Genomic DNA, 15713 nt, shown 5'->3' with positions numbered 1-15713 from the left:
GGTCAAAATAAAAATATTTAATGCGTGTAGCAACTGTAGTTAGAGTTGCTACTGAAATTGCCAGGATTTAGCAAACGTGAATATTAGTTTTCCATGTTAATGTTGATAATGTTCATATTTTCTGTAAAAGAACAATTTGGAAAAATGTATGTTCTTGCTGTTTCTTGAAATTCAAAAAAATATTTTCACTGGTAGGTACTGTAGTAATTTCATTGTCAAGGTATGAAGGAGACAGCAAAGCCACCATATAAAGCAGACTAACCCTTGCTCTAAACATCAGATCTGAGACTGCCTGTGATGGGAAACAACTGGGAGGAGTAATGTGAGGATAGTCTGATGCAGGAAACTTGTGATGGTGCTTTATGTGGAAAATCTGAGCTTGTTAATTTAAACTGCCAACTGTTTGGGGAAAGATTAAAAATAGCATAGGGGGAACTTCACTTCAGGCTTTGCTCAACAAAAAGCTTTAATCTTCCCTTTTCTCAAGGATTATATTAAATATCTAAGTTGTTGTGGTAACAACATCCAGTACTTCCTAAAGTGTTTTATTGGTAAGTAAAGAAAAGAACAAACAAGTTAGAGATACAGCTTCATTCCTTTTGTGCCAAGTCTTAGGCAAGTTTAAATCCACTTACAACTGCAGTAGCATTTATTTCTAGTTGTAAAGCTTAAAAGGAAGCTGTTCTTTGTTTAGTTACAGGCCCTTAAAATCTGATAGCTGGTGAATCAAATCCATAACAGTAGCAGTCACAGCAGTATAATATCTGGTGGGGTAGTATAGTTATGCTATCCTCATGTGATAAAATTAGCAGTTATTAATTAACAAGCTGAATTTTTCATGGACCAAATGGGGAGGGGAATAAACTTCTTAACATATGCTCTGACTTAAATTTTTATTTTCTCTTACATATTTCTTTAAATTTTACCTAAAGCTCAGCAAAGGAAGAGGCAAAGCTGTTTCTCTGGTGGCATAAAGCCATACAGTTATCCTTGGTGCAGCTGGAGCAAGATGATCCCATTCTGATTGAATCTGTCATCCGGACCCTGCTGTCTATCCAGGCCCGGCAGAGCCAGCTGGCTGAAGAGAGACTCACTTCTGGAATACTTGGTGCTATTGGTTTAGGCAGGAAGTCTCCTTTGTCACCCAGGTGAGGGCTGAAGCTGTGGTGAATTAACTGGTTTGGGACATGCATGCCCAGCCTAGGTCCAGCGCAGTGTTAAAAGGTGATCAGAATCCACATTTACCCCAGATCTATAATGTTCTTTGGGCCTGTCACAGAAACAGCACAGTGAGAGTGTTAATCAGGTTAAGAAGCAAGTATCAACCTCTGCAAAGGTTGTGGTGAAAAAAGAAAGAAAATGCAGTTCTAAATCTGACTTCAAGTCCTCCTTAAGCAAAGTTTGTAGGAGACTGTTGGTTAGAGGAAGGCACTTGAATCTGATTTATAGAAAACTATGTCAGTTGACTTCCCGAGATTTTGTATAAAAACAGACATGTTAGAATTTCTGTCCTAACCTTGAGGTATTGGAAATGTTAAGTGATGTGCAAAGGAGCATTGTGATTCACTCTATCTTCTAAACAGAGACACCAAGTTTGATTGTTAGGTGTCAAAATCAAATTCATTCTGGAAAGAATGCTGAGGAAAAAAACCCATAAATGTTTGTGGAACAACACTCAATTCTGCACCTAAAGATATCTTCATATTTTTCAAGACTTTCTGGGATGCACTGCTGTTCAAATTGCCCTGAATTCTTGATGTCATTCAACTCATCCCTTGATTTGGGTGATAGCAGTGTTTTACATTGTCATGCGAGGAGTATTTCAGATGTGAGGTCAGAAATGTTTCAGGTAGGCTTGAAATAGATGCAGTATTTCCTATAAAAGTATTACATTATCTTCTACTATGTGTTGTGTCCTATTGTGTGTATACCCAGAGAAGCTGGGATCCCCTTCCACGCCTGGAATTGTTCAGGTCTGGGTTGGATGGGGCTTGGAGCAGCCTGGTCCTGTGGAAAGTGTCCCTGCCATGGCAGGGGGTGGAACAAGATCCTTTCCAACTCAAACCACGCTGGGATTCTGTGAGACTGAAGTGGTTTCTGATGCATTGGAATAGCTCCTCTGAAGCCTTTACTTTGTTCCTCATGCAAGAGATGACTTATGGATAGACCTTACAATTTATCTGCTGTTGAGACTTGCAGATCTGGTGTCACCCTGCCCCTCGGTGCTCTCCCCGTGCAGGTTCCGGGTGGTTGCCCGCAGTTTGTCCACCTTCCTCCTGGTGCAGATCCCTGCAGAGAGCCAGGTGCGCCTCAAGGCTGGCTTGGAGCCCAGACTGTCTCAGAAGGCTCAGCAGGTGAGGTGTGCCCATCTCTGGCTGCTTGACATGCCCTCTCCACCTGCTCGTTTAGCTTTTGGGGTGAACTTTGTAAGAGTCAAGTATTTCTTCAAGGTCAGTCCTGCTTTCACCTTTTTGCTAAGTTTTGGCAGCAGGACTGTTGTGTTTGACTTTGTCCAAAAGGTGATCCTGGGTAAAACTTCATACAATGTTCTGTGTTAATATGAATTCATTCTTTTTCAAAAATTCATTTTTGAATCTGAGACATTTAAAAGGAGCAGATGAACTTACGTCTGTAAAGCCTGACTCAGAAAGTTTGGTGCATAGCAGGTAGAAGGAATTTAAAACAAACAGGAAAAAACAGTGCTGATGTGTTTGCACTGCTTTTCAGTGATAAAGCAGGGCTACACTCACGCTGACATTTGTTTATGTAAGGTCAGGGTTTAAAAGGCCTGTGACAAATAAACATTTCCCCTTTAGCATGTGCACTGATCATGGTGTTCTTTCAGTAAGTGCTTGAGAAAAGGAAGGAGTTGGTTAAAAACCAAAGTAAAGTAGCTTGGTACAGCTTGTTTCTTTAAGAAGAGAACAAAACTTGTTCAGAAATACTTTCTACATTTGCCCGTGCTCATCCTGCCAACCGACTTCTCTACATAAGATTTTTAACTTGACAGTTAATATCTAACTTCAATACTATTAATGGGAGCAAAACAATACTCTCATGAAAGTCAATATGTTTATAAGAACAACCTAAAGTAAATATTTAAGTGTTTTGCAGCTTGTAGTTTGACATAATTTCTGTGAAACTCTGTCTTGAGTTCATGAAGTTGATATTTGACAATATTTGGGTTACAGAATCCTAGGAAGCAATAACAGGACAGATTTTGTGTTGATCTTGAAGAGAACAGGTTGAAAAATACAAGGTGACCTGAAATACTGTTATGAGATGGCAGTTTGCAACTGTTTTTTCTGAGTACTCTGTGTTCTGTAGTAGGTGAAGATCCTTTAGGGGAATTGTGCAGATGGTGTTGTGTCACAGACTAAAATGCACAAAATTAACAGAATTTTCCCTTTTTGGTGTAGGCACTGAGTGCTCTCGAAGCCATGTCATCCAACAAACAATACATGGATTACCAAGAGCAGCTGTCCCAGGCCTCTTTGTTCATCAAGCACCCTGAGCACTGCCTTCAGGATGGCAATAACCTCCTGTCCCTCCTGGTGAACACGCTGTACCCAGAAGTGCATTTTTTGGACAGCATCCGGTAGCGGTGCTGGGTGGGTGGCAGGACCGGCGGTGGCTCTGGTTTACAAACAGTGTCCTTATTGCACAAATGATTTTTACCTTCAGAGTTCCACTTTAATTAAGTCAGACCTATGAATAAGAACTGCACACTGTCAAGTTTTCTCCACTTCAAGGTTTTCTTGCTTTCCTTTTGTTTGTTCGGCTTGTGGAATTGCTTAATGGTTTGCATTTCTGGTCTTGTTTTGGTTTTTTTGTTTGTTTGTTTTGTTTTTTATTTTTTTGAATGAAAGCTCTTAATATCTTCTGTGTGTGGTGCCCTTTGGAGAGAAGGGGTGCCTGGGGATAGGTGTACAAATCACTAGTCAGCACAGCTCATCCTATAGTATCTGAATTTTTTGCTTGGTGCCTTTTTTTTTATTTTCCAGCGTGTCATCATTCAGACCAGTTCAAAAGTGAGTGGAGGATTGTGTGTAAAAGAGGTTTGACTTTCTTAACCAGGATACCTCTGAGTCTTACAATTTTACCTGAGTCTTACCTGTGTGTCTAACAATTTTTGTGAAGTCCCTGTATTTGAAAGGATGGTATTTTAAACTTTGACTTTTTTGCTATCCCACAGAAGTCAATAGTTTAGAGGCATGCCTACAATCTTTACCCACTCCTGTAAATACCAACACAAATAGGAACTAAGAACATTGTTTTTCCCTGTTTTCTAAATATAGTGTGTCTGCATCTGTATTGCTTGATTAAATGCAAGTAACTTCTAGCCAAGTTCAAGGGGATTTAAATCCAGAGACATATTTTCTGGATCTTTAGTGTCTGAGAGGGGAACAGTCAGTTACAATCATGTTAAATAGGATTCCTTAATTCCTAAGTCCAGTTGTTTAGGAAATGTTTAATAACCACCACTTAAGCTTATTTTCTTCTGCCTGGCTGGCCATGACATGACAGGATTTTAGGTGACACTGTGAAGAGGTATTTTTGTTGTATTAAATTTGGTGATCACTTGTTAAAATTCTGTTGCCAAAGCATGAACCATTGAGCCTGTAAATCTATTGTTTCAGCTGAACGATCACTGGTTTTGTTGCCTTGTCTGATCATAGGATGCACTTTTGTTTAGGAAAAGCAGAAGGCGAATTTTTCCTGGTGCTTGTCTGATGTCCCTTTAATGATTGATCTGTTTGAGCTGGCCCAAGGTCCTGCAATCCCAGTCCCTACAGCTCTATGAAGGAACTGATCATTTTTTCCTCTTCCTCCATTAATTGTGCCTTTGTGTTTTTGACATGGTTGCATGTTAAAACATGAGTTTGGGTCAATAGGGGATAGAAATGTGCTACCTACTGGTCAATGATGCTTTGAGCTGTTGCTCTTAAACCATGGTTCTGGTGCTAGAGGACAGATTACCTTTTTCTTCTTGGCAGATTCTGCTAATTATGCCAGCTGGGTCATTAGATCACCGTCATTTTAATGTGGTCTTAGAGTTCTCTGCTCTATCTGCGAGCCTATAAATAAATATATATATGTACATCCCTCTGTATAGTAACCAGATACCAATGCAGCATGGTTTTTAACAGACCTTTTTGGAAAATTCATGTCTGGAGAAATGCATTCTGCTGCTTTTCCCCCCAAAGACTTAAAAGCACTGGGTTTATTAGGTTAAATGTTATTGATCAGTTGCATATAAATGTGAAGAAGTCAGAAATACGTGTTTGACATGCACTTTCAAAATGAGGAATTGTTTCAGCTGTTGAGTTTTTACAAATGTTGTATTTATAACATGCTCTGTCTGCAAAGACCATGCAAAATAAAAATGGAAAATCAACCAGATGGTGACAGACACTGTGATATTTTCAGCTTGGTAGAAGGATCCATGTCTGACAATACATAATTGCTGTATGTGTCACCTGCAGACAGTCTTCTGGCTTCTTGATCAGTGTGGTGGCTGAAGTCTGAACCTGTATTGCAGTTCTCCGTGCACATGTGAACTCCAGAGTTTGGGGCTTTATTTTCCAAGTGGTGCCAAACAGATTGACTTTTTATTCCTTCTAGTTTTACTGGAAGGGCTTTGGCATTCCCCGCATCTCCCAGACGAGTTCAATACCAGAAGCATCCTGGTGGGTGCACTGCTGTGTTTTGTTCCTCCAATTTATACTGGTTTGAGTGGGTGGTTTGAGTCTCCTATGAGGACCAGGGGAAACCAGCTGGTTTTGGGACCTGAGGAGTCTGATGCTTCTATTTGGACCCAAACTACCTGAGTTAAAGAAAGAATTTTTGAGAGAAAAATTCAGGAAGCCAAGCCTAAATCATATTCACAGGTAGAAGTGAGATCTCATTACTGTATGTCTGTAAATCATAAGGGCTCAGAAATCCAATTCAGTTTGTCCAACTGATGTCTCTGAGGTCTCTTTCATCTCTGACACCCGTGAAACTGAGCTTACAGGTCTGTGACTACACTGTCTGCCTTAACTTCCCTTTTCTCTTTACATCTCTTCTTATTTTTTATTAAATCTGGCTTTGTCACTGCTGGAATTTTATGTAGGGATTTAAAAGATAAGGTTCAAGTATATCCTCCCATTTATTTTTTCTTTCCCCCTTATCATTCTGGCCAAGTAATTTAAAATTCTGCTTTGCTCTCCCAGTGCAGATCTTATGAAGAGGTGAGCTTTAAAATAATGATTTGCAGCCTGGGGTCAAGCTTGTAAGCTTGATGATAGCAGTTTGGTGGTTGTTACCAGAAGCAGGATTGTTTGGGGAACAGTTTTGGAGCTGCTGCACTGAGATGGTTGCACAGAGCATCAAATCCAGCAGTATAAATGTGAAAGTAAGTTCAAGCCAACTGCTCTTTCTAAATTCTTTCTCCTCCTCCCCATCTAAGCCAACCTGTTGCTGTCTCCAGCTCTATCCTGGGCCTCTGCTTGCCTCCCCAGGACTCCAGGTTGACCCACATTGCCCTATACCATAAGCTGTATCTGTTCACTTGATCTTGGAGGATGTTTACAGTTGTGTAAGAGATTTGGCTGTGGTTTGCCTTAGGGACTTAATGGTCTTTGTGATTTTGCAGTAGTGACTTCATCTCAGAAGAGAGAGATTTAAGAAATGAGTAGTCAGACCTTAAAGAAACTCCTTTGTGTAATACAGAGATGGAAATTGTTTAGAAATATTTTTTAGCCATTAAAAACATAACAAAAAACCAACCTAACAATTTTGTGTATTGGAAAATTTATCACAAAGCTCTGAGTTTCTGGGCATTAGGACCTGAAGCAGAGTTACAACACAGTCTACTTTAGACTTCTCATATCCTGCTTTCAGTTCTACCAGTTTTTGGAAAACATCTTTTTTCTTGGACTCCTCTTTAAAGTTAAGGTTTCCTTTTAAACTCTAAAATAAACTCTTTTGGGCATTTAGGAATAATAATAATTTTTTAAAAAAGGAACAAGCTCCATCAGAAATTCCAGTAGTGTTTTGCCGCAGCTAGGATTTCTATCACGTCAGTAGCCATTTGGATGTGGTTGGAGAAGTGGAGTGGTGAAAATGCTTTTCAGAGCAATGTTTGAAAAATACCAAAGCAAAAAGCTTTGAGGCAATTCTATACTATTGCCTGCTTGCTTAGATATTTGACAGGGGCTAATAACACAGATAAGTTAAAATTGATCACGTTTTGTCCTTCCAGCTCCATCACTCTTTCTTCTCTTTTCACCAAAAAGGCTGCTTTCACTTGTGAGGAGAAGGAGGGCTGGAATTCATTGCATTGTGGAAGGGAGTTTAGGGATGATGCAGTTCCAAGCTCCCCGAGGCTGGTCTGAACCCCTGTGCCTCAGCCAAGGCTGGTTCTGTGCTCCCTGGGGAAGGAGATCCGTGGGGATGGGTCCCGCTGGTCCCTCAGCTGCACCTGGGCGTTGCCCCTGCCCTGGGCTGGGTCTGGCTGTGTCTGCGGTCACAATTCTCGTAGGTGCACTCCGGCAGCTGTGGCCTGGCAGGAGGAATGTGGGAACAGTGAGGGCATTTCAGGTTGCTCTGGGATTTCCCAGTGGTTCCAGTGGATGTCAGGGGAAGTGTCTGTGACACTCTGAGACAGAGCTTCTTCTACTTCACAGAAGTTTTAAGGGTCTCAGCTGCAACTACTGTTTTACACCATAAAGCTTTTACATCTTAAAGCATGCAGAACACTCTCCTGCACCTTTAGCAGCCACTGTGCTACTGTCCTGCCCAGAACCTCGTGAGGTTGTGACAAACCAAGCTGCGCCAACAGAAATACAGGTTGGATATTAGGAAAAAATTTTTTACAGAAAGAGTGATAAAGTTCTGGAGTAGTCTGCCTGGGGAGGTGGTGGAGTCACCATCCCTGGATGTGTTTAAGAAAAGACTGGATGTGGCACTCAGTGCCATGGTTTAGTTGAGGTATTAGGACATGAGTTGGACCCAATGATCGTTAAGGTCTCTTCCAACCCAGTCATTCTGTGAATACTGTGAAACCTTTTCTAGCAGGATCTTCTCATGTAAGTGTTGACTTTAAGCATTCTTATCTGTGTAGGTATCTATGCAAACTTAACCAAGGGTACAATGTGGTTTAGATCCTGATAAATCAGAAAAACAGTGCTTTTTAATGCTATTTTACAAGAAATTAGAGATTTGAGTGTAGGATTAAATGAATTCCTTGTTTCTTTAGCTGTGCCCTCCTTGTCCACTTGACTGTCCTACTGGAATGGTCAGAGAAGGAGACATGTGGGGTAACTCAGGAAGGAAGTATCACAAAGAAATGACTCAGATTGTAAGGGAGACACCACACGCAGATGTAATTATCCTTGACCTCAGATAAGTCTTCTTTACTATTAGGTTGAGGATTGGTTTTGGTGGGATTTTTTTTTTTTTTTTCGTGTGTGTGTGTGGTTTTTTTTTTTTTGAGTTTTTTTTTTTTTTTAATTTTTACAAATTTTTTTCACATCAGAAGTTTGGCCACCCCAGCTGTCAGGAGTGTCCAAGATCAGTTGTGTTGGGCCATGGGAAATGCCAGAGGTTTGTGGGAGCATGGTGTGGATGCCAGCCCAAGAATCAGGCCCTGTCACACCTGAGCTGGGCTGTTTGCAGTCTCTCCCTGCATGCTTGGCTGAGCTCATCAGCTTTGTTGTGTTAACTTTTTCTACTCCATTACAAACTGGGGTGCAGAGGGAGGGGAAGATTTCTGTTTGACAGTGTCAGTACATACCCCATCCCTGACCTTTCCCTTGGGTGGATGATCTATTGTTGGTTTAATGTGGCATCACAGAACCACAGAATGGTTTGGGTTGGGAGGAACCGTAAACCTCATTCAGTTCCACCCCTTAACATGGGCAGGGGCACCTTCCATTATCCTAGGCTGCTCCAAGCCCTGTCCTACGTGGCCTGAGACACTTCCAGGGATCCAGGGGCAGCCACAGCTGTTCTGGGCACCCTGTGCCAGGGCCTGCCCACCCTCCCAGCCAGCAATTCCTTCCCAATGATCCCATCTGTCCCTGCCCTCTGGCAGTGGAAGCCATTCCCTGTGTCCTGTCCCTCCCTGCCTTGTCCCCAGTCCCTCTGCAGCTCTCCTGGAGCCCCTTGAGGCCCTGGCAGGGGCTCTGAGCTCTCCCTGGAGCCTTCTCTTGTGCAGGTGAACAGCCCCAGCCTGTCTGCAACCTTCCAGCCATGCTCTGGGTTTATGGCACATCTAAACTTCTGTCAGCCCTTTGCTGCTACAGCAGCCATGTGCTCCAGTCTCTCCAAACTGCTGTCCAGTCCCTTGTCCTCACTCCACTGGGGTCTCCTCTCAGCTGTGTCCAAGCCACAACTTCCTCCCAACAATGTCCAGCCCTTGTTCCCTCATACTAGCTCACTTGGCCACCAGCTCAACCCTCTCCTTGCCTCAGCAGCCTGCTCTGAGGCCAGAAAATCGTTACCAAGACCAAGGACAAGCTGCATTTCTCACCTTGGCCATCCTCACTCTCCTGCAGGATAACACGACTAGAAGGCAAGACATCCTTACCTGGCCAGGCTGGGTGGAGCAGAGGGGGGACCTGTGAAGTGGAAATGATGATGTGGGTTAGGTCAGAGTGGGCTGGGGGAGCCAGGAGTGACCTAGAGCTCCTGAGAATCTGCACTGGAGTGTGGTTGTGACACTACAGTGAATGAGAAGAAGCCCTGAAGTCTGGCATGTGGCCCTCTCTGTGTGCTTGGGAATTAGGCACTGGAATATAAGGAGCAAAGCATTTTGGGTTGGTCTCACAACTTCTACTGTTCAAGGCAAGTGGTGGCTTCCATGACTGTGACATCAGACTGTCCCTGCAGACGGGTCACAGTGATGTGACGTCTCATTCTTTTCAGTCCTCTCCTGCCCATGCCACCACTCAGCAGCACTGGAGGGCTGGGGACCAGTGGCCTCCTGACTGTTTGGGATGTGGTATCCCTAAGACCATGGTCTGATTTTCATCTCCTGTAATCTCTCCCTGATCTCACAGCCTTGGCGTGACTGGGATTTCACAAATCTTGGGAAGTACTGGGTAGTGAGACACTGGAGGACTGACAGGGGCAGTCTGTAAAATGAGGATGCCCATCCCAGGAGATTAAACTTGGGTGGAATGCAGCAAAGGTGAATCCTGGGCTGTGGGCTACAGGGGAACAGATAGTAATTAGCCTGCTTCAAGGGAAAAAAAAAAAATCTGGTTATGTAGGCAGTGGGTTCTCCACTGATTTCCCCTTATCAACATTTCTTCTTGGGCACAGGGAAACTCCTGCTCCCTCTGAATTTCCAAAGGAAATTTCCAAATTTCACAGCAGCCTGTGAAGAGACAGCCAAAAGGTCTTGGCTCTTAGGTTTTCGGCTAGAATTGTGCTTCTCCTAGGGCAGAAAATCATAAAATCATTAACACTCCCTCCCCCAAACAAACCCAGTCCCCTTCTGCCTGATCTGTCTGCACATCCATCCCTGATTGCCAGTCGGATGGAGGGAAGTCTGGACACTGACCTTCTCTGGGGAAAGCGCTGAAGCTCAGTATCACCAGCAAAATGACCGCCTTGATTCCCAGTAGGACAAAGATCAGGATCATGAAGGAGGAGCTGTCGGAGGCTCTGAATTTGTAGAAGTAGATGGCCCCCTCTGCCCTGCCGTGGCTGTTGACAGCAGTGCAGGTGTATTTCCCATCGTGGGTCAGGGATCGCAGCTCCTTGGTGACGCGGTGGCTGGAGCTGCTGGTGGAGCTCAGGTTGCTGTAGGGGGGCCCACTCCAGGTCAGGGCGGGTGTTGGCTCCCCCTCGGCCGTGCAGCGGGCCTGGAAGGTGTGGTCCCTGCTGGAGCTGACCGTGATGTTAATGATCCTGGGGGCGGCTGCGGGTATCACAATGGAGGGGAGGGAAAGTGGGTCAGGCTGCAAAGGAAGATCAGGTGCAGAACAGCTGGAATGAAGATTTGGTCTTGGTGGACCCTCAGCGTTGTTCTTTCAGGGTAAAGTTGGATTCTGGTGGGTGAGAGCTGGACCTGCCCCAGCCTGAACCCCCCTGCCCTGGGCTGATCCCCCAGCGTGGGCAGCAGGGCAGGGGGGATTCTGCCCCTCTGCCCCTGAGCTCAGCTGAGACCCCACCTGCAGAACTGCCCCAGCCCTGGCTCCAACAGCACAAGGACGTGGAGCTGCTGGAGCCATTCCAGAGGAGGCCACGGAGCAGCTGCCAGGGCTGGAGCCCCTCTGTTCTGGAGCCAGCCTGGCAGAGCTGGAGCTGTTCACCTGCACAAGAGAAGGCTCCAGGGAGAGCTCAGAGCCCCTGCCAGGGCCTCAAGGGGCTCCAAGCAAAATGGGGATACATTTTTTAGCAGGACATTTTGTGACAGCACAAGGGTTGATGTTTTGAAGCTAAAAGATTTGAGATCTAGATTTGATGTAAAGAGGAATTTTTTTTGAAAAGAGGGTTGCCCAGAGAAGCTGTCACTGCCTCTGGATCCCTGGAAGTCTCCAAGGCCAGGTTGGACAGGCTTTGGAGCAACATCATCTAATGGAAGGTGTTCCCTGCCCATGGCAGGGGGGTTGGACAAGATGAGCTTTAAAGGTTCTCTTCAATAGAAACTATGTAATGACTCTATGGAAGGTTGGATCAGCCTTCTCCTTCCCTGTTTTTCTTGGCACTTTCTTCTAGATTTCCCCACTCAGCCTGTGTTGGATAGAGGGACAAAAGGATTCACCCAGCAAAGCCTGGATGTAAGGATGTGACCTCTGTTTGTTTTATCTCAGTAATGGCTCACACATTCTTCTGAACTTTGCCCATCTTCAGCTGTTGGGCACACCTTTTTTGGGGGCAGAAGGCAGAGAAGTGCCATCCACCATTGCAGGCACAGGTGCAGCTGGTGACCTTACTGGACTTGGCTGCATCTCCACAAGGTCCAGGACATGTCACCCACAGTATTTTGCACAAGCATTTTGTGGCTGTTTCTTTGATCTCTGACCTGCAGAGTGCACTGCATGTGGAAGGACCCGTTTGTGTGAGCCCTTTCCTCGGTGCCTGAGACTTGCTGCATTTGGCAGGTTTATTATAGGGAAGATATCTGCTTCTCGCCACAATCTATTTTTGATCACTTTTTTTCCAGCCCCAGAGTTACCAGGTCACTTTCAGGTTGGACATTAGGAGAAATTTCTTCACTGAAAGGTTGATTGGATATTGGAAGGGGCTGCCCAGGGAGATGGTGGAGCCCTCACCCCTGGAAGTGTTTAAAAAGGTGTTACAGAAAGTGAAGAGCATTAAATGTCCTCGTAGTGGAAGAGCAGGAATTCATTTTTTTCAGACTAGACAACAAAAACAGAGTTTGCAAACACCTACTACAAGTCATTCTCTGTCCATGTAGTGCAAGAGGAATCTGAGGCTGTGTGTCATGTGTCTGTGTGTTTTGGTATTTAAATTAAATTTTCAAGCACTAATTAAGCCCTCCCAATCACAGTGTCAGGTCCCATTCCTGAGCAGGGTACTGTATTCGTGTGTGTTATCATTCCTCTGGTGTTAAAATCCACACAGACCCTGAGAGACAGGTCTTGCTGCCATCCTGCCCTGGTCCTGCTGTTTGTGGGTATTCAGGAACTGGTGCAACTGAAGGAGAGCCTCAGCTGAGCAGAACTTCTCAAGAAACAGCCAAGCTTATCCTCGGGTCCCATCTGGACACCCACACTGCACAACAGGCATAAGGAACTTCCTCTCAAAAGCAAAATCATTCAACCTCATAGCCTAGGTAAGATCTGAGTCTGCTTCTGAGACCTCCTGTGTCTCCTAGCTCCCCCTTGATCTGTGAGCTTGCCCCAGGAAGTGGGATTAACATTTGACATTTTTTGCTCTGAGCTGGTTTTCCAGGGGAAAAAAGGTTTCCAGGTTTGTGTTTCATGCTCCAGAAGATTTATGGCACCTGGGTACCAGGTATCTTGTCTTTCCAATCCCCTGTCACCCCCCCAGGCCCTGCAGTGCTGACATCTGTGAACTTGTGCTCAGCACCTGGGCTCTCCAGTTCAGGGGCTGATGGAGAGGATGTCTTTAACCCCAGCTTAGCTAACCCCACTTTCCCTCTGCTGCCTGCCCTGATCCTGTGCTGCAAGGGACAAAGTGGGATGCACAGCTTTTGGTGGGCTCTCACCCCAGCTGCCATTTCCTTACCAGTTTTGTTCCTGTTCCCTTCCCCCACTGTCTGAGGAGGACAATGAATTTTCCCTGTTATAATGGAGAAAGAAAACCCAACCCTTTGGAAAACCACCTCCGGTAAATTTCTGCTGCCATTTGTCATTTCCCACACCCCGTCGTTCTTCCCCAGATGGTGGCTTTGCCTCCTTTACCTCTCAGGCCCTCTTACCAATCACATGCAGCTTTATCCCATTCCTGCTTTCATACTTGTCCTGGATATCTCCAGCCAGCTCCACCCGACAGAAGTACCTTTCGCTGTCGCTCCAGGTCAGGTTGTCCACCCTGATGGACAGGTCCTTGTGCCGGGGATTGCCCAGCAGTTTGTACTTGTTCTTGTGGCTGATGGCAGTCTTGCAGAGCTCACTGCTGCTCTGGCTCACACACTTGAAGATCACTGTGCCGTTGTAAGGCTCCTTGATCCTCCAGATGGCCGTGAGGGCCCGGTCAAATGTTTTGTAGGGGTGTGTGAAGGTGCAGGGCAGGATAACCATCTTCCCAAGCTCTCCAGTAACGTCAGATGGGACGTGGACAGACCAGCCATTGCACTGCACACCTACAAGCAAAAAGGGATCATGGAACTGTGGAATGGTTGGCTGGAAGGGGCCTTAAAATTTGTTTCACTCCACCCCTCTGTCATGGACAGGACCACCTTCTCCTAGCCCAGGTTGCTCCAAGCCCCATTCAGTGTGGCTTTGGACACTTCCAAGGATCCAGAGGCACCCACAGCTTCTTTGGGCAACCTGTGCCAGGGCCTCACCACCCCCACAGCCAAGAATTTCTTCCTAGTATCTAATATAAATCTCCCCTCTTTCAGTTTAATCTATAGACATGTCTAGACATATATCTACCCAGTGTTCTGCTGCTATCAACAGCTGTAGCAGCAGATTATGTCTTCAGAAACATCTGTGCCTACATTCCTGTCTTGTGAAGCTCCATTATATCGGGGCTCTCAATAGCTAAGAACACCTGTAAAATGGAAAAGCATCCTGTAAGTATTTCCACCCATCCCTGGTCTTGTTGTAAGACCAGGTCTGTAATCCAACAGCTGGGCATTCAGCTGTTGGATTACTCCTGTAGACTCAAGATTTCTTTTTTGTTCCTGTATCTGTGGTCCATAACCCTTGACAAACACCTACGTGGCAGAGCAGCTTGTATTAATCTATTGTGTGTTACACAATGGACAAAGGCCATCCTAGGGCCAGTTCTCTGTTCAGATATTTACATAGAGTCAGCTCTAAGCCAGTATTTTGATTACTGAGACCTGGAGTTGTGCTGCCCTGTCATACACAATAATGGTATGGGCGCCTTTTCCAGCCCAGGTAATCTAATAAACAATGCTGCAGCACTGCAGGAGCTTCATGAAGCTCATGGGCTTTGAGCACAAACATCTGGCACTGAAAACAGTAATTGCTATTGTTTTCTAGCTTATTTGCTATTGTTTTAGTTATTTTGCAGCATGTCACTGTAACCTTTACTTTAGGAGAACTGTAGGTGGTATCCTTTTGAGTATGACATGCTTCTCTCTGCCACCCCTTTGATTTGCCTTTTTTTTTTGTTTGTTTTCAATCTTAAGCAAAGAACACTTTTTTTTTTTTTAGCACATAAGCCCCCCTTGCCTTCCAGATGAAAAATAATGTTAAAAAGAAGTTATTTTAATGTTAGCATCTCCGCCCATTTCCATGGAAACACATTTTGCCTAGTTATGAGTGAAGTGAGCTGTCAACTTTCTCTGTATAATTTACCCTTAACTCTAAAGCCTCAGAGTGGCAGATCTTTCATATTCCTTTTGTTACCATCCAGCCTCCGTTTGCTAATGGAACTGTAGCTCTCACAAGAAAGAGACAGGCAAATAGCCTACACACCTTACAGAAGGTACCTCCAAAAGAAGTTGTTAGGTCAGTGTTACTGCTGGTGGTCAGTGGGAAAAGTCATGAGGACAACAGCAAGAGCTGGGGACCAGCTCACAACTACATTTGCTCTGGCAATTGCTGTTTGGCAGTGAAGCTTAGCAAATCCTATGGAGTTTAATGGAATTTAAACACATATTTGAAGTAATGTGAGCTTGTGCTCAGTGGAACTGGAAAATATTGTTGCATAATAACTCCTAAGGAATATGAAGCAGACCAGTGATGAAAATGCTGCATCCGCTGAACAAAGCTGGGGAAAAGTCAGATGAACCTCCTGCTCAAGTTAGGAAAACAGAAAAATGCAAAAACACCCACAAACTGATGACCTCTCTGACAATTGCTAAGCCTGAGTTTTCTCAGTGTTGTAATATGCACTTGGAATTTCAGGATACTTCTAAGCAATGTGATGGAGAATGCAATTCTTGGAGAGTCTGTTGTAGCAGGCAGTTCCCTGTCACTTGGACTAGGGTGAGAGGAGAAGCTGTGATCAGACAGGGGCTGATAGCACGCTCAGAACTCACCCTTCCTGGAGATGCGGAGAAGGCACAGGAGAACCAAGCTGAGCTCTCTCAT

At 44.8% G+C, this 15713-nt stretch overlaps 2 protein-coding genes across 2 annotated transcripts in view; one reads left to right on the top strand and one right to left on the bottom strand.

Annotated features, from left to right (window-relative positions):
* Positions 1-5403, top strand: part of EPG5 (ectopic P-granules 5 autophagy tethering factor) — a 56465-nt gene extending 51062 nt beyond the window's left edge. Inside the window, exons 42-44 of the mRNA XM_077790117.1 lie at positions 933-1148; positions 2240-2354; positions 3420-5403. Coding sequence (XP_077646243.1) covers positions 933-1148; positions 2240-2354; positions 3420-3602 — 514 coding nt within the window. The 3' untranslated portion in view covers positions 3603-5403. The remainder of the gene's footprint in view (positions 1-932; positions 1149-2239; positions 2355-3419) is intronic.
* Positions 5404-7455: 2052 nt separating this feature from the next.
* On the bottom strand, positions 7456-15713 carry SIGLEC15 (sialic acid binding Ig like lectin 15). Its single transcript, XM_077789942.1, has 5 exons — positions 15662-15713; positions 13403-13786; positions 10553-10912; positions 9575-9605; positions 7456-7546 (listed from the first exon to the last, which is right to left on the bottom strand). Exons 1-5 carry the CDS (start codon positions 15711-15713, stop codon positions 7456-7458), a joined length of 918 nt encoding a protein of 305 aa, XP_077646068.1.

The sequence above is a fragment of the Lonchura striata genome, chromosome Z (genome assembly GCF_046129695.1).
Source record: "Lonchura striata isolate bLonStr1 chromosome Z, bLonStr1.mat, whole genome shotgun sequence".
NCBI lineage: Eukaryota > Metazoa > Chordata > Aves > Passeriformes > Estrildidae > Lonchura > Lonchura striata.
Note: the sequence above shows the minus strand (reverse complement) of the source record. Positions and strands in the feature narration are given on the sequence as shown.

Coding starts and splice junctions, on each gene's coding strand:
- SIGLEC15 (XM_077789942.1), bottom strand. CDS start 15,713: ATGAGAGAGCTCAGCTTGGTTCTCCTGTGCCTTCTCCGCATCTCCAGG. Junction 10,913..13,402: donor GATAAAGCTGCATGTGATTG/GTAAGAGGGCCT, acceptor TGATACCCGCAG/CCGCCCCCAGGATCATTAAC. Junction 7,547..9,574: donor GCTCCACCCAGCCTGGCCAG/GTAAGGATGTCT, acceptor TCCTCCTGCCAG/GCCACAGCTGCCGGAGTGCA.